Source organism: Gobius niger (genome assembly GCF_951799975.1).
Source record: "Gobius niger genome assembly, chromosome: 7".
NCBI lineage: Eukaryota > Metazoa > Chordata > Actinopteri > Gobiiformes > Gobiidae > Gobius > Gobius niger.
Genome location: NC_136858.1, coordinates 30,402,146 through 30,420,945, shown reverse-complemented (window position 1 = coordinate 30,420,945; position 18,800 = coordinate 30,402,146). Strand labels below are relative to the sequence as shown.

General features: G+C 39.5%; 2 protein-coding genes across 2 annotated transcripts in view; one reads left to right on the top strand and one right to left on the bottom strand.

The window, feature by feature from the left end:
* The window catches only part of cdh23 (cadherin-related 23), a 255,286-nt gene that overhangs the window by 25,341 nt on the left and 211,145 nt on the right, over positions 1–18,800 (bottom strand). The gene's annotated exons all lie outside the window — the stretch shown is intronic.
* Positions 156–18,790, top strand: vsir (V-set immunoregulatory receptor). Its single transcript, XM_079559799.1, has 7 exons — positions 156–492; positions 9,892–10,284; positions 10,679–10,729; positions 10,812–10,922; positions 11,567–11,594; positions 12,282–12,457; positions 17,269–18,790. Exons 1-7 carry the CDS (start codon positions 411–413, stop codon positions 17,298–17,300), a joined length of 873 nt encoding a protein of 290 aa, XP_079415925.1. The 5' UTR covers positions 156–410; the 3' UTR covers positions 17,301–18,790.

The window sequence follows — 18,800 nt, the reverse complement described above, 5'->3', positions numbered from 1 at the left end:
TCTATTCTTATGCAAGGGACAAAGAAAAAGTAAGTGAAAAGCTTGACTTTTCCACTTTGGTGACGTTACATCACTGTATACGATAGTGTAAAACCCCTTTAAAACCCCTTCTTTATGAGATCCAGATGTAGAGCCAGTCACTTGTTCGTCATAATACTGTGGGAGTGAGAGAGAGAGAAGGGGGAGGGGCCTGTCACCACGAGTATCACGTTGCTTTTACGCTCCAAAGTTACAATACCCATCAAAGTGGGTGACAGACGAGTGACATCCTCTGCGCTGCGCTCTCCAAACTAAACTAAACCAGACCAAACCAAACCAAAGGAAGTTTTTTTCCTCTATCTCTCTCTTCTTTGTTTGGAAGTTTTGGTGACTTTTTTTTTCTTGAGTTTCCCCCTCATCGCAAGTCAGTTATGACGCGCAGAGAACTTGTTTGCCGTGGACTTGGGGGAAATATGTTATTGTTCTGCGCGGTGCTGGTGAACATAGCGAGAGGTAAGTGCGCGTTTACTATCGCCCTGCGCGACTCTCCCAGGCGTGTGTTGGCTTGTTGACACTTAATAGCCTACCTGGCGACCCAGCGATGCCCCGGACCAATTCACATTTACGGGTCTCGGGCCAATGACAGGGGAAGAAATGCGCACGACATAGGTGTTAAAGTCACTCGAACAGGAATAGTCCCTTTATAGCTCGACTCCAGACTTTTTACGCTTAACTTGTGCTTACAGTGGTGTCGGCTGGAGCGTAGTAAACCCAAACAGCTGCGCTCGCTCGTGTGTTCTTGCTCGGCTCCAGACTTGTTAAAAAAACATGAACATAGCCCTTTAGACGCTGTTGTTTTGAACATCTGGCGTGAAGCTGTTCTAAAAGCCCCTCCCTTAAAGTACTATGGTGCCTAATCCCATTCTCGAATCGTGTTACTCTAGACATGTTTACAAAGTTTGGAAAAATGTCGCCAGTTTCAACGCAACAAATGACAACATAGGACTTTTACGCATTTGTCTATGTGGGTGCGCCCCCAAAAAACAAAACAGGATAGCATCAATTCATCTCATTTTATTCATGTTTTCGTTTGTTGGTCTTTCTGTTGAATCTCGTCCGAGTGTCTGAGTTTTGGCGCTGCGGGTTAAGAGCGGTGAGGAGTGAGCGAGGGCAGCTGTTGCTCCAGGCTGCGCCCAGCTTCACTTCAAACGCCACTTAAAACCAGCAGAGGTTATCACTTTTCACTTTTGGGCTTAGTCTATTTAGATCAGCTCGCACGATAAGACCCTTAAAAGCAACATGTTGACACAAATTCTTAAGCTACCACCAAGTGTGCCAAAAAGTTACTACTGGCCATAGTGAGGGCGGGACGATTCGAGCCATGTGGGAAATGAGATATAGGCTTGCATTGAAGAATTTCATTTGTCATTTTCCCCCAGACATCCCAAACTGTTCTTTATACTTTATACTAGTCAATCATCTTTGTAAATCTATACAATTCCCCTGGCAATATTAAAAAAGGAGGGACATTCTCTAAGTAGATGGGGCGGGCGAACAATCATTTAAATGGCTGTGCGGGAGACCTACAATGGAAAGAGGTTGGCCCGATAGCTACATGATCAAGAATAGTCACAGATTAAGAGAAGATGGAGAGAAACTTGGGACAGTGACAATACTAAAAACTAGAATCAAGTTAAAGTGGAGACAAAAAAGCTAGTTAATTACTGCATCCACATCATCTCTGAACCGAAGCTACATGTATCCTAATATGACCACCCACCTAATCGCTCCCTGGGCTGGTTTTACTGTATTACTTTGTTGAAGTTGTTCCTCCCTCTCAGCTGATGATAAGGTCTGGTGCCGCTGCCAGCACAGCCCCTCTCAAAACATCCCTGACTGTAGAAAACAGACCTAATCTATGCTTTTTCCTGGTTTGTCTAGATAAATATTCACCCTAATCTCCTGCTTTAGACCTGTTGTCTTAATTGAGTCTTGATTTAGGCTGTGTTTGTAGCCACCAGTTTATTTGTGTTTTTGTCAAGTTTGCTTATGGCCTTGACTAAACAGCATTATGGATTTCCTGCAATGGGACAGCAAGCATTGATCCTTTAATCAAGTCTTTTAATGGTCTAAAAGGGCTCCTTGGCTGTGGCAGAAGCAGAGCTGAGAGGACAGAGACACAGTTGCTGTCATTTGTTTTTTGCTGAACTTGCGAACAGTTGCGCTGCTGAGTTACGAGAAGAATAGTGGAGGAGGGGGAGCTCCCGTTGCTGGAGACCTTTTCTCTGTATTGTATCATGTGCACACACAGAAGGGCATCAAGGCGTAAAGTTAGAGCATTCAATATGAGAAAGAACTGGCCTTCACTCCAGTGGTTAATAGCTCAAGGATGTGGCATTGAACCTAAACCTGACTGTATCAACAAAGTACTGGAAAATTGTAAGACTGTTATGGACATTCACTATCAAAAAGTGGAGATCTAATACATCCAGGTATATTACTTTATCTGGAAGGACCTACATGTTTTGTGGCAAAACGTTACCTTTTCAGTTAAAATGTATCAGTTGGTTTGATTTATTGGGCTAATAGTAAAGTCCTGTATTATAAAATAAATTAAATAAATCTTAACACAAGGAGCAAGGTGCCAGCCCTTAGATAAAAGGAAAGCAGCACAAAATAGAATCTTAAATAAGGAAATATCATGCACATTTTGAGTATTTTAATTCACAGTTTTGAGTAATTGTGTAATTCTTACTGCTGAAGTGTTCTGATTATTTCCTGAATTTTGTTATGTAATAGGTAGAACCTGGAACTATAAACGCAGTTTTAAATCCCTTAAAACATCATCAGACCATCTACCTGCAATCTATGGCCACATGAGGCATGGCAATAATTCCACTTGCTACCAGGGGAGGGCGCTCTAGAAAAGAAACAAGTTCTTACTCAGCAATTGTCTTTTCAATACATTATCCATACTTTCCTCCCATTATATTAAACATTTATTATGAGTTAAAAATGCCACAGGAATGTATTATTATTTCAATTATTCGTTTAGACTGACACTTGCTTTAATACTGTAATTTTTGTATGAGCTGAATTTGGAAAGTAATCATCTAAAATAAATAAAATTTTGAAGTGTGCACATCAGCTATTGTTCCCACAACTAAGTTGCAAAAGTACAAAAAGTCCATGTTTGACACAAATGGACATTTCAACTGCGTTATTGCTGAGGTTGTGTGAAGAAATGATGTTGTAATCATGTTGTAAACGTGCATAATTTCACAACTACCAGTTCTTGTGTATTTCTGTGCATTTATCAAAAAGAGGAACAAAGACAGAGCAGTGTTGGAACAGTTTAAAGCTATGATGATGAGACTGAGAGGGAGCAGAATCAATGCTTGACTGACCGGTTTAGTGCTCTGAGCCTGGTGACCTGTAACATTAACCTCAAAACTACATCCTTTTCTCTTAAACTCATGGTTTGAGCTTCCTGTTGTTCAGGATGTCGTTTGCATTTGATTTGAAAGACCTCAAGTGAAACTGTTGCTGTGTTTCAGTGAAAAAAAAATAAAAAAATGTTTCAGCATAGTAATGTCCCAATAAGAGTTTACATGATACAAATTCACTACTGCTTAACATTGCTAAAACTTACTTTTGAGTGTAGATGTGCCAGATAAACTCTTAATCTCAATGTTAATCTTTTTTTTTGTTTTTTATTACTTTATTTTTAATTTTTTTTCAAAAGAAATACAAACCATATACTGCAACTAATATACAAAAACATACACACAAATGCAAAAAAAAAAAATCTCAATGTTAATCTTAATGTTCTGTTGGCAAAAAAATGGTAAAAGCAATCCACAAAAAAGGCAGGAGTTTAACTGTAGCCTAATTTTCAGAGGAAATCATCAATCAATGTCAAAAAAACGTTTTGCATTTAGATTTTTGTTCCATCTTCGCTCCTCTATGCTTTTTCTGTGTGGCGAGTCGAACAACATATTTCAATTTTGCTCAGTGAAATCCAGCATACAGTTTATAACACCACAATAAACTCGTCTTATAAAAAACATGAATTCATATTTCAAGTTTATAGGCTCCTAACTTTAAGCCTCATTATTTCCATTACACGCGGTGAGAACAACAACAGGCAGGGCGGGGTCGGCTTTATACGTATCAGTGACCTCCTAAAAAAAAAACTACATTTTAATTCATTCACACTGGATACGCCGCCTGCCCGCGTGAGATAGAGCTGTCAGAGCCAACATGTCCCAAACAGGTGGCAGCCGGCCTTAAAACAAAAGAGACAGTGTGTCCAAAGCCTGAGGAGAAACCTAGATGTTTAATGGAGCCAAAACCCAGATGTCTGCTGAGTGAAATTAGACGTCTGCCCGTGAGGAGATGGCAAATACTGCTTTTACCTGCTGCTGCTGCGACCACATCAAAAACGGCTGGCATCGGCACTGTCACTGTATCCCAGGAAAACCCACTGTCAGGAGTTTCAGAAGGGTGTACCGTCCAAGCATTATTTTCTCTAACATGATAATAATCCAAGGAAAAGCTGGGCAGTAATGGTTTCTAATAACAACTAGGGCTGCACAATTGGAGAAATATTCAATAACTGTCTCTTTTCACACCAAGTACCAATTCAAACAATATTTCAGAGCTCGAAACTGCAGGATTAGCGGCAAGAGACCTGAATAACAGCTGCTGTCGTGATTTGCTACTTGTGCCACGCAAATTGCAATTTCGATAAGATTGTGATCCTTTGCTCAGCCCTCCAAGGCACTTGTATTCTGCAGTTTACATTTTCTTGTGCCCAGACATGAACTCGATTGCAAAAAATAATATAATCTCATTTGTTGATGTCGGGAGTCAAGTTACATTTTCCATATTGTGCGAGTGATCAAAAGGATAAGAGATCCAATCCGTGGGTCTTAAAACTTTGACAGTTGTCCAGAGAGACGGCTATACATGAAGGGAAGGGTGTGACAGGAGCTTCCCCTCCCATTGTCCCGGTGTGGAGGCAGGAACAGCTTTCAGCCAAAGAGGCAGCAGTTTCACTCCATCACCCGCCCTGGTCTCCCTATTGCACAATGGGCACTGACACTTACACAGGATGCAACCATGTAAACATAGACAAACTCAGAACTAATCAAAAAGTGAAGGCTGTGGGTTGGTCTGCAACTCTGTTTCCCTTTTACTGGAATGTAAACAATTGTCAGAACATTGTATTGACATTAAAGATGGACTATGCACTTCCGTATTTTGGGCTGCAGGCCGTTCAAAGGCCTTGCAATAGTGGAGATAAATGCAGAAGTGGCTACATTAATTGTATGTTGACCTTACTTACTTCACGTGCAGTACTTTGCCCACCTTTCCCATGTAAATGAAGTGTATGTGTGTTGTTGATGGGTGTTGGATAGTACAGAGTCAGTGGCAGCCGCACTTCCGTCAGTCTACCCCAGGGCAGCTGTTTCTATGATAGTAGCTTATCATAAGCGAGTATCACGTGAATGAATATGGTAATGTTCAACTCAAGCTTGTGCCAATATCATTGTTATTATCAATCAATCAACATTTATTTCTATAGCACGTTACAGTTACACCTAGGCAGACTAAAGTACTTTCCATAAAAACAAAATGTAAAAACACAGGCAAAACAGGCCTGTTCTAATATTTCTAATGTTGTGAGGCAGTTTTGTGGCTGATCACCATCACTGATTACAATAAACAAACTCCTCAAACTTGTCCATTAATACTGTAATCATATTTTGGCAAGTCTAATATTACCAATTGCTGACAGTTCTGTTCTTTTGCCATTAGTTTGGTCAAGAATGCTTTATTCGACTCCCTTTTTGTCACAATGTCTCCATCTAAATGCGAACAACATAAAAAATATTAAATGTTGAAGAACATTTATTTCTTAATTCAAAATACAGCTGGGCAATGATTTTACTTTTAGTCAGGTCTGATGACAGCCAATCCTCATTATTTGGAGTTAAAACTTTGGGGAATTAAATGAAAACTTATTGGATTGTAAATTGAGATTGCCATATTGCCAAGCTTTAAGATACATCGTGATATTTGAACAAAGCCAGTGAAATAATTCACTATTTCCTGAGCCAACCAAGCCTATATAATTACTAATGCCATGCCTTTGCAGCAGCTGTAGTCTTTTCCATTCAGTTTTAGTTTGACAGGGGGAGATTTACAGCAGCAGTGTAAGCTTTGTTCGCGTGCCGCTTTAACTCAGGAAGGAAGTTCACTCCTTAAATCCTGCTCTGGCCACTGGTCCTCCATATACAAGAGACCATTTACATCCCCTCTGTCAGTAAAACGAGGCACGCAAGCTGGCACGCATGCTTACTTCCTCAGTCCATCTGCACGCATGAACTCTACTGTACTGATACAGAAAATACGTTTTATTATTTAGTGAAGGTGTTACACGGATGGTCCTGCAGCTCTGTTTTTTATAGGATCCAAGCCTAAAAAAAAACATTGCTAGACAGTTGAGTCCAGCAGATTGTTGTTTCTATCTGTTACCTGGTTGTGTTTCTCAAAAAAAAAAGTCAACGCATGGAGGTCGCTGCAGGTCTAGGTTCAGCAGCAATATGTGGCCAAAGAATGAGGTCGGCTGTTGAAGGTTGTTCTTTTAATAAGACAGAAGGAAACTTTCTGTCTTATTAAAGGAACAACCTTCAACAGTTCAAACTAAGGAGACAGTATGAGCTTTTTCAAAGAATAAGGTCAGCTGACTACGTGAATGTACTGAATGTCCAGGTTTGGATAGATTTTTTTTCTTCCCTTATGGCACAAGCATGTTTGAAGATGACAATACCACAATTCATGGGACATGGATTGGCCACCACAGAGTTCAGACCTTTACCCCATTGAGAATCTTTGGGCAGTGGTCAGACACTCCCATCATCACTGTAGTGAAAGGTTAATGCACAACTGGAATGTAATCAAAGCTTAAGGTCATCAAACAAAGTTTTCTTTGGTGGTGACATTTTTGTGGAGCGGTGCACTTCCACCACAGTATTACTTAAATTACCAGAAGTGGGTAGAGTAGCCAGTATGAGTAATGTTTCTTTAAAATTATTTTTGTCAAGTACAAGTAAACCCATCAGTACAATCAGTGCCATCAGTGCAATACATCAGTACTTGGAGAAAATGTCACTTGAGTAATGTGAGTACTGAGCAACTGTTTGACGAGTGTTGTGTTTCAGTTGTGACAAAAATTATGAGAAACAAAACTTCCTAATAATCCTAATATTTCCAATGAAAATACCATCAAAAGTTATTAAAAATTAATATTTCTGAAGAAAAAAGAAGAAACACAAACTACATATATTTTTCGTCAACATGAAACTTTTGTAAGCTTTTAATTTACTCAATTTACTGGCACATGTAACTTATTTATTTTTACTTATGTAAGAATAAAGATTTATACCATAACATTACTCAAACAGAAGTAAAAAGCCCTGAAAAAAAGTACAGTTTCTTCAGCACTGTAGTACTTGTACTTGAGTAAATCTATCTTCAGTGCTATCCACCTCTATCAATTACTCACATTACTCAAACTTGAATTTCCAGGCCAAAGTCACTATAAACGCACTGCTATTACTATTATGAAAGCTATTGCCACAGCTTCAGTCTGTTAATACTGTTGTCCATCTGCTGCTACAACCATCACTACAATAACAATGCCATCCTGCTGCCGGTGGAATAGGAGCACTACCAAGCTCGCACACTTCCTTCTTTTTTTTCCACTCACACATACTGTACTCATGATTGATTTCCACAGTCAACAGTTTGCAGCCATCCGGTGAACATGGCCCGTTACATCGCTCTGACTCTCAGATAGAGAAACCGCAGTTGTGCAGTTGTGATCTATTTAAACCACGCTACACATAGAAAGATTTAAATACTGAGGCTATTGTAAGTGCTATTGTGTTGTTTTGCTACGCCAGCGGTTACACTTTTGTTATTAAAATTAAACAATCTTTCAGAGTTCACAGTAATGAGTTTATATGGATACACCTCATTAAACAACAGTGCAGAAAAACCAAAACAGGATGTGGTCGACGGAGATGTTGGCGCTTTAGAAAAAAAAATGTGCTGCATGTAAAAGGATCTCACAGCTGTTTTTATGGTTTCCTGAGTTTACAAAAAGAAGTATATGTATATTCCTTCTACTTTCACTACAATTGCTGCCAAAAGAAGGAAAATTTAGACATGGACTAATGGTAATCTATCGTATGATAACCAGTCCAAAGGAGCAAATGAGCTGTCTTTAACCACTGCATGAGACTCGGCTAAAACAGAAACAGGAATAAAGCCTGGGGAACTTTATTTTGAATCAAGCTTTGGAGACAGAGAAGCGCTATATTTAGTTTAGTTAACATAATGGGGCACTTTGTCCATATAGCACAAGCACAGCAACACGATGCATTTTACTGATCAAGCGCAGTGGACTTTGCAAAATGTATCATACATGCATTAAGTAAAGGTAAAACCAGGGGAAAAACCTTCACTTAATTTTTTTCTTACAGCCTATAAGGTCTAAAAGAACTAAAGCTGTTGCATCCTCTTCTTCTTAAGTTCACATTTCACTATCATAAGGTAAACCCCTCTGTTACAGAGAGGTGGTGCATAAAGGGACTATATGGAGTTTAAAAATGTTAAAACTGAATATTTTCACCCCCCTACATGTTCCAGCAATGTCCTTATGTGTAGAATGAGCTCAGACCTATTCACCACAACTGCCTCTAAAATCCTGCACTGTCACTCAGAAAGGTGTTAATTCGGGTCCGAAGTGCCGTCATGCACGAGCTTAATATAGAAGCTGCAGTTACGCATAAGACCTGAGGTGGCATTAGTGAGCATAAAATGACTAACTTGCATCTAGCCCCTTTAAGGTCCTATCTCACTGGCCTGGAGACTGGTTAGAGACTCAAGTTGCCGCTGGGCACATAGATATCTCCAGGTAGTCTCCGTGAAAACAAACATGTTCGATTTCAGCGTAGTTTGCATGAGTCTTTTTCAAGTCTCCATGTTGTCTCCGAGAGGTCTCTGCATGGTCTCCGAGGTCTTAAGCAGTTGTTTCGCGAATACTATTTGTTGTCCTCAACCTGTGAGATGTTTCTGAGACGACCCTGCAATGTCTCCAAGACCTGTCGTTTTCCAATGAGATCTCAAAGGGTCTCCGCAACTCTCTCTGTTGAGATAGGCCCTTAACCAATAGCAGAAGTGAGTGGAGAAAAGAGCCTGTGTTTGAGCAAGAGCTGCATCAACATACCACAATATCACATTATGACGATCACTGTCTCAGGGATAAGATCTCAATTACATTTTTGTCTCACATCGCCTTAGCTGGAAGTTCTGAGGTTATTCACCTTATTCCGCCCACTTTTGCCACTTTTTGCTTTGTCTCGGCACTTCCGTTGTACAGACACTTCCGGTCGAGTGCGAAGCCCATTCATTTAAATGGAGAACGAGGGAAAATATTCTCCGCTCAAATCTGACGTTTAGTCGATTGATTTGTGTAAAATGGCCAATGTTCATTTGCACCAACATGTCAACACTGCACCGTTTCTCTGCGCGGCCGAAAACCGGCTTTGTTTTCGTGTAGTAACTGATTTTATGTGGACTTCTCCAGTCCCATGTTTACACATAGGAGAAAAGGGGCGGGCACAATTCATGGCGGCGCCCACGCGAGCCTCCGGAATAAGGGGAATAGATTTGGTGCTGTCAATGTATTTTTGTTATTGTTGAAATGGGTCAGGAATAAAAAAAATAAAGCTGTGTCTATGTATTTTCTGACCAGAAGAATTGGACAGTGAACCTGAAACGTACATTTAAAGTAAACAGTTTACTGGAAGATCTAACAATATTTCTCGTTTTCTGTAGCCAATGGAGACTTGTCCCAAGGCCATGCCACACTGGGGGTGTCCGCGCCTCACATGTATTACACGTGTCCAGAGGGAGCAACAGTGAAGCTGGTCTGCAACCAAAGAGGAGCCACTAAACACCCCACTGACAAGCTCCACCACAACTGGCTCTTCACGCAGCACAGTGACCAGCACTGTTCCCAAAACATCAGGCCAAGGTATATTGGGCACAAACTGCCTCCAGGATTGCACTCCGGGTCCACCGCTGAGAACTTCTGGCTGACGATGGAGAATGTGACCTCTAAAGACCAAGGCCGGTACTGCTGCATGGCTCTAGACGTCCAGGAGACTGACAACCACAAAGTCCTGCTGCAAAGGGTCCACAGTCACGTGGTGTTAACTGTCACACCAAGTAAGGACACTGCAAAATACTGAGTCATGTTCTCCAGTGAATGCTTTGTGATGTAGTTTGCATGTACCTCAGGTCAGGTGTGATATACTTTTTTCTAATGAGCATTTTACCACAATAAAGAACAATCTACATGCTGTCAATGCAAGGAATACAACTAATTTAAAATAAGTTGTTATTTTAAAAGTATAAGTATATAATATTATAAGCAGATATCAAAATGTGAACTATAGGCTCAGGGTTTGGACCCAGATCAGATATCAGAAAATGCATTGTAATTAGGGCTACACTTCCTGAAAGATTCAGTGTGGTCAATTAGTCAGCTTCCTGCTGCTTGTTGCTTGTCCTTTCTTTACTGTAACATAAACAAATGTTTTCCTTTTGTATTTGTCTGCAGAGAGAAATGGTTCTCAGGAGTGCACATATGTGGACCCCACTCCGCCCGGAGGTCTGTCCCAGTAATTATGCCTTAAAGCATGCATCTCCACACATTCTGTTTGTTTTATTCACAGTGTGTCTATCCCTCACAGGCGTGGTGCCAGTGGCTTTGGCTGTAGCCGCATGTGTTTTGGCTCTGCTCTCGCTGCCTCTGATTCTGGTGCTGGTTTACAAACAAAGGCAAAGCGCCCATTCAAGCAGACGTGAGTATTACTGATCATAGCACCAGGGGAGTGTGGGGGATAAATGTATAACATTATTTAAAGGTGATGGCTGTAATAAGAAAAAAAAAAAAAAAAGGCACAATTATAACTGAACTGTGGGTGTCTTAAACTGCAGATAAGACATAACCACACGTTTTTATGCAACGACAAAAATATCTTGAGATTAAAGTCCTAGTTTTATTTTTAGTAATTTAGCTTTAGTCTAACTCTAGCTTCAAATAGATTACCTAAACTAAAATTATGACAATAATTAACACTTCTTAATTGAGGACAAGAGTTGGGAAAGTAGGGCACAGTCTCTTTAAGTTTATTTCCAAGCTGATTTTTGCTATGACTTGGCTCTGGGCTCATTCTACTTTCTTCTTAAGAAGCAAAACAAAGTTGTAATCTATTTAAGTAAAAGTTGCATGTATATTTACATGTGATTGTAGTTATAGACCGGAGTAATAACAAGTTCACATAATTCATTCATCTCTTCATGCTAAGGGTCAAACTTATATCCTCCCTGCAGTGTTTCCCAGTAGTATTTTTGTTTGACCCTTACTTCCTGATGCTGGAGTTGTGCTGATTCTCTTTGTTTCATTCACTCACAATGGGCCGTTTCCCCTTTCCTCCCTCTGCAGGTGCACAGGAGCTCGTGAGGATGGACAGGTGAGAGTTCCCACACTTTACAATGCACAGCTGCTCCCTGACATCAATAATAACGGCTATATTAAGTCGTATTGTACACATTTAAAAAACACATCAAACAATTGGCAGTGAAAGCAAAACATCCATCTAACAATTTGCACAAAAGATTGAAATGTTTATGTTTATGCAGTTGTGGCTGCTGTGTCATTGGGAAGAAAATGAATGCACTACATTACCTGTTGCGAACAGCAGGAGTATAACATGCCAAGATGTATGCAGCCCAAGAGCGTGCCTCATCAAAAAATACAGTAAACAATGACCCCGGCAACTTAAAATACCCTTTTTCCTTTCTTCCATAAAGAAGATAGATGTATTTAATTTTAATGGTTTCGTGTCACTTCATTTTGCCTTGAAAGTAAATGGGTTTGGCTGGACAGATTTGTAAAAACATGCTAACTTTCCTTTTATTTGTGTTTAACATTGTAATCATTATGTAGGGTTTGCATTTTCTCATTTCCCTTTGGCTATACAAAAGAATTGGCCTCTCAACATGCTTACATTGGAAACAGACATTTATCTGGGTTAGGAAGTCAAAAAGTACAGATTTTAAACCTTATGGCTAGGTTCCCATTGAGACTCATGCACATTATTGCATTTTTCATGTGTCCTATTTAACTGAGGAATTTCTGTAAATGCTGTTATTTCCAGTGAAGCTCAGGGGCACGAGAACCCAGTGTTTCTTGGAGGATCCCCCGAGGTTAAGACCCGAACTGTGTCTCAAATAATGACCAGGCAGTCCTCTGAGACAGGGCGCCACCTGCTGTCCGACCCTGGGACACCCCTCTCCCCACCAGGACATGGAGACGTGTTCTTCCCAGCGGATGGTAATGCACTAAAGCTTTTTAAACTTAGATATATAATAATTGTGTTAATGATGCCCAAGAGGATGTCAGAAAGAAGGGAATCTTTATGTACAGCACTTTTCAGAGACATTAGGCTCCCAAAGCGCTTCTCAAAGGACAATTAGATATATTATACATATTACACATATTCAGTGGTAGTCAACTGCATACGTAGCTACAGCTGCCCTTGGGGTAGAGTCTGAACTTACACAAGCACCAATCTGTGGACCGTCAGACCAGCCCAACCAATTTCTGCAAACTCCACACTTTCTGTGTAGAGTTTGCATGTTCTCCCCGTGTCTGTGTAGGTTTCCCCTACCATCAAAAACATAGACCAGGATGAATGATCTCTATCTGTGTGATTGATTGAATGAGTGGTGGTGGTCAGAGCTTCGTATGTGCAAATGTGTTCAACCTCGCATCTGTCAGAGGAAACTGTAGCTACATACATTTTGGATCGTGAGCCACATATAATGTAAACAGGAAAATATTAAAGAGAACATTTTTCCAATAAATTAATAATAATAAGGAGCTATGATTTGGTCAATTCCCCAAATTGACTGTAGCCTAATCAATCACGGCACTTATATTCTGTTATATTGTATTGCACTTTATAAGTCTGTGTCACAAGTTTCTCAAAGTGCTACATAGTAGTAATTATTCACTCACTCCACACTCTGTGGTGGTAAACTGATATTGAATCCACCGCCGCCTTGGGGCAGACTTTTCATTTACCACGTGGTTATAATGTGTTGTTCATATCCTGATCTCTTATTGTGTCAGTGCCCTCTGCTGGACACGTGTGAAAATCTCTCCTTTGTTTAATTTAAGCTGCCCCCTAGTGGCTGGAATGAGCATTCTGGTTATTCTTTAAAAATTCGTAACTCCGCACAGGAACGGGCTAGAGACTCTAGAATTTGTGCTCAACAGGGCAGGGGCCGGATTAAATAATCTTGCGGTCCAGATCTGGCCCACGGGCGCATGTTTCACACCCCTGCTCTGCACTGTGTAAAGTGCTTTGGGTGAGTTGTGTCATGTGAAGCATGTGTCATGCTTCCAGTCCAGTCTAGGGGTGAACAAAGTCAGGGGTTGATGGTCAGCCTTTCCTGCATGAAATGATGAAATCACCCTGTAATCTGACCTGGTGATGATCTCACAAGTTTGGAGATAAGATTATATTACCATGATTCAGGCCTTTTCTGTTGCAGCTCTATGCTCAAATACAGGCACATAACGTCTACTCATCACTACCACTTCTCCCATTAGTCATGCACCCACATGCCAAGTGAGTAACAGGTCGATTTAACCAGTGCATCACAGTGCAGTATGAACCATCACAAGTAGCAACCAATTGTACAGTCATCAAAAATAGGTCACTTAAATGTACGAAGGGCACACACTCCACCCCTTGCCATTGTGACTGGCAACAGTGCAAGTCTATGATAGCGTCTTGATGATATGGCCCATAGTTACTTGGTTACGTTTCATGAAATTATACAGAATCAATAGCATCATATTGTTATTTCCCCCCCGCATAGACCAGATGTCATATAGGTAACCATTTTGTCATTGGCACTTTGCAGGTCTACGGTTTTCAGCAATTGTAATTTCCTCAAATAGCGTGGGACTCGCATCTGAACGCCAAAGTAATTCTACCTTTCCCTAGCCTCTTTACTTTACATTTTTTCAGTGCAGCAGTTGCTGAAAAATAGTTCAAAACAGAGTAGCTTTGTTTTTGAGTGGAAATATAATGCTGTATCCATCTCCTGCCCTGGAAGCAATAGAAATACAACTGTGATGTGAGAGGCATTTGAACTTTTACAAACAATAGTGTCGGGGCTATAAATACTTTAAGGTGCAATCTGCGCTGGAGGTCATATGGACTGGAGTGAACTTTGTAGACGCGACTAGAGGCACGGCGGTACCATAAAAAGCTAAAGTTATTTTGATTTTAAATATATTCCCCTTTTTAACTTTGTTTTGGTGCAGTGCCTAATGTTCCTTGATGACAAATTAATGACTGCAAGGCTTATTAGCAAGTTCTGCCATGATTTAAAATGGAAATTGTTATCAGCTTGTTCCCATACTAAAATTAAAACACATTAGTAAGATGCAGACTAACCGAGCGTTTGTCATTTGCATTTCAGATTTTTCGGTATTCGCATACAACGGCAAAACACATCCCTTATTTCAAAATGAACGTGGCTTTTGGTAAAAATGTGAAGCAACAGCAGTAATGTAGACTTTGTGTGAGTCATGTAACTTCCTGTCTGTGGTCCAAGCATGGGAGGAAGGTCGGGCAATGTTATGTGCAAAACGTTACATCAAATTGGATTAAACTGCTGTGAATAAGGAGTGAATTTCTGGCATACGACTCAATGTAGTCCTCCCTCTACCCAGTAGCAATGCCAGTAAACACAAACAGTTCAGAATACTTAGCTTTTCAGGACTATCGGAGTGTACATGCTGCAATACTGAAGTGGTGCTGTACACTAGAGTAGTGATACTTCCTCTGGTGGTACTCAGGGTCCTACTGTAGAAGTGTAACGTAATTACCAGTACTTTTTACTTGGTTTTCAATACCAGTACTCGAACTATGCTTTTTTCAGTACCTAATACATACATTATAAAAATATTTGTTATATAGAACCATAAAACAGAACAATAATGTGAATATATTCCATGAAGGAACATTTCCTTTAAATTTCTATCATTTATTTGAGCTGAAACATCCAAGTAATGTTGTCCCTGGACCAAAGGGCAACACAACTTGGTCTCTGAAGATATATATATATTTTTGTATCTAGTACCTAGACTTTTTTTTTCCGATGTCATACTGGTGTTGTTTAATGACACCCAGTTGTAATACTTTATTTATTACACTACCCCGATACATTGTGCCTGCCAAATTTAGTACAATTTTGCTATGTAACACCTATGGGTTACATACAAAAGGGAATAATGTCTTTTAGTCGTATGGAGGTACATCATGTAATATGACATGAAGTGGGGGGTAAGGTTAACCCCCAACCCTAAAGTCTTCAGTCCTACATTAAGCACCTCCAAACTAATAATAGTTATAAATTATTACAGATTATTAAAAATGTGTTTAAGTACAATGTGTCAAGGAAATATAGAAACAAAGTGCAATCGATAAGACAATTTAATGTAGCTTTTTAGTAAGTAATTCAGAAATGATCTTTTGCGAGTTCAGATCAGTTTTTCACTGTTTATAGTTCATTCATAACTTTGTCCAATCTTTGCGCTACAGTTAATCCTGTTACTCTAGTGATTTTAGTTAGCAGGCACTGTTCTAGCCTACAGAATGTGGCTGTACATCTACCAAGATGAAGGTAGATGTACATGGGTAATGGGTTTTACTTTGGTTACATAGGCCAGCTAATTAGCATTTTATTCCCACATTTATTTCTATCTTACATGTTTATTGTTCTCCTGTAAAAACAGATTGGCACAGTCTAATACCCTCATACCACTATCCAGCCAAGAGCAATAAACACAAATTGTATCTTCAGTTGGACTTAAGGACTCACATTGAAGTATTTCCTTCCTTGAATTTCAATCCGTGACTTTTTCTGTCTTTTATACTGAGGCTCTTTACAGACATACCAGGCATACTTCAGTACTGCCCTGTTTCCTGCTTTTAGAATGCCCTCAAACCGTACAAAATATTTTTCTGACCCTCAAATGCTCCGAACTAGTGGGATAGTTTCTTGCAATAATGGGCTTCTTTCACTACCTCTTAAGTGGTTCATGAGTGTTTTGTAAAACTGTACAATGTAGTTTCACTTGTCCTGTTTATCTCCTGTTTTAAAACAGACACTTCAGTACGTCGTGATATTTGGTTTGACGACCTTTAACTGCACGAAATTTCACCAGTAGCAGTTCCCTCTTAGTAGCATAACTTTCACAAATAAAATGCTCAGATTTTTTGTTCCCCTTTCAAAAGCATTTCTGTCTCTCATCTTCTCAGAAATGAGAAGCAATTGAGAAACAGGAGGAGGTTATATATGAATGCTTACATGCTGCTTGGTCATCGATTTTCCAGTAATTATTGCAAAGGGGCATGGACAATAAGACAATGTATTATTGTATGATCCTGCAAAGAAAAGTATGAACATGCATGAATAAATAAATAAATGAAAATATAATGAAAAATCTGTTGGTCAACACTGTTGAGACCAAAAGTAGGTCATGGAACTGTTTTCAGTGGGTCACAAGCTTTTCTGCGAAAGCATTTTCTATATTTATGTACTGAAAAAGTATAGAATCGCTCTTTGAGTCTGTTACAATGACTGTTATCCATTTGTTTTGATCATTGGTTTTGTGGATTATTTAATGCTTATTCAACATTTTCAATATTTTACATTATATTTTTCAAGTCTAAGTCGTATTTCCTCTCGGCTTGTCATCCCAGGGTGATTGTGGGTCCAGATTACAGGTCGTCATAATGTCTCAAATATGTCACTTACTAAATCGGACCTACTTCACCAGGAGTTTACCTTTTTTCTAAAACCGGGTACCTCAGACAAGAGCTGTTTTTGGAGACAAACTGTTCAAATGCAACTAAATATATTATATTCCTCTCTTGGAGACACAATGAAGACTCGTACAATAGTCCCCCATGGAACCAGAACTCTCCAGTAACAGATAATCTCCCTGGCACTTGGTTAAAGTAAAATAATTAAATAATCAGATTCAAGTGGTCTTAATGTTTACTGAAACACTTTAATCACTTTTGTCTAATGGAAACCTTGCATGTTTCTCTCCCTCAGACCCCATCCCTGAGTCTCCAGACCTACTTTAAACCCTGGATGGTAAACAGCCTTCTTCTTTTCTCTGCGTTTGAAGAGATATTGCTCCGTAGACCATCTCACTGTTGGACTTTCGTCTGCACAGCGTCTGGACAGCAGAAGATTATGTAAAAACTCATTCCAGCTGCAACAACAGCCAGAGGCTAAAACAGGAACCTCTGCTTTGGACACACTGTGTGCTGTGGATGTGACGCATGCAGCCTGTGGTTGGACTGATGCTTGCTTTATCAAAATGTAGCGACATTATCCGTAAAATATTAATGGCTGCTTTCACAAATAATCACTTTCATAAAGGTAAAATGCACCGTCTGTCCTCTTAAAATGCCATCACATAAGAAAACTCAGACACATCTACTGGAGGACATGATGTTGAATTAATCTGCGGATTATGCCATGTTCATACAGAATAAACATAGTAATGGCATTATCTTTTATAAAGTTTGGTGACTGTTTTAACATGACAAAAGTAAAACCTGCTTTTGACCGAAGTGCCTCTTTGCACAAAAAAAAGACACGTAACATTTCAACATGTCATGACTGAATGCAATAAATATTTTATTTGAGATAGTCAGTGGGAATTAAATTGGTCAGAGTAAGTTTAAATAAGAACATGGCTTTAAAAGATTCAAACAGATGAAACCAAAGTTGTCAAAGTTATACTGATTGATTTGAGCACATGCTTTTAACACCGAGGTTTGTGGTGTATTTTAACATTGGTTGTTCTGACTTCTGGTTGTGCTGACCTCTTTTCTGTGCTACCTCACTTACTGTCAGCTGAATCTGCCATTATATTACTCTACTTCCTTCCTGGATTCTCAAAAGCACTTCTCAGTGCCCTTGAATTTAAATGTGCATAAAACTGTAGCAGGCCTTGACTGTTTCTGTAAATGTACTGTGCATATAATGTATACATGTTTATTGTGAATGCTGTTCAACTGAAAGAAGACATTGCTTTATCATGATAAAAGGGGAGAGAATTGAAAAACATATATCAAAAATATTTACAGGTGTACACAATATATATTGTTTATTATTTTGTGCATTTAAAATGTTTGCTCCGCAATTTAAATGCTTAACCAAAGAAAAAAATATATAAATCAAAGGAACTATACATGAGAGATTATGTGCTGTTGTTTTTAGGCAGTGCCTCCTCTTCTGCAGATCCACTGTGTGTTTAAATGACAAGTGCCTCTTTATTTCAGGCCAAAGTCATCTCTGAATGATGTGTAGCATCGACAGACGACAGGGTATGGAGCTATGCAATGACTGATTTGTTAAAGGTTTGATTCTTCATGTTCAATAATATGTAAATGTGACTGTATGTGTTTAGGGCAATTATGGGTAATCTTTATGTCAGTTACTTATGAAAGTAATGTGTAAAAAGTTGATATTGACTGAGGGTGTTTTGCTAAACATCTTTGTTCTGTTTATTGAATTGAAATGGTCCTCATTACAGTATGTAATAAATCTGCACCTTTTCCCTCAAAACCTTG

Bases quoted from the DNA above. Each gene is read 5' to 3' on its own strand.
- vsir (XM_079559799.1), top strand. From the start codon at position 411: ATGACGCGCAGAGAACTTGTTTGCCGTGGACTTGGGGGAAATATGTTA. The intron at 10,923-11,566 runs GTGAGTATTACT...CTCCCTCTGCAG, and splicing joins AAGCGCCCATTCAAGCAGAC to GTGCACAGGAGCTCGTGAGG. The intron at 12,458-17,268 runs GTAATGCACTAA...TCTCTCCCTCAG, and splicing joins CGTGTTCTTCCCAGCGGATG to ACCCCATCCCTGAGTCTCCA.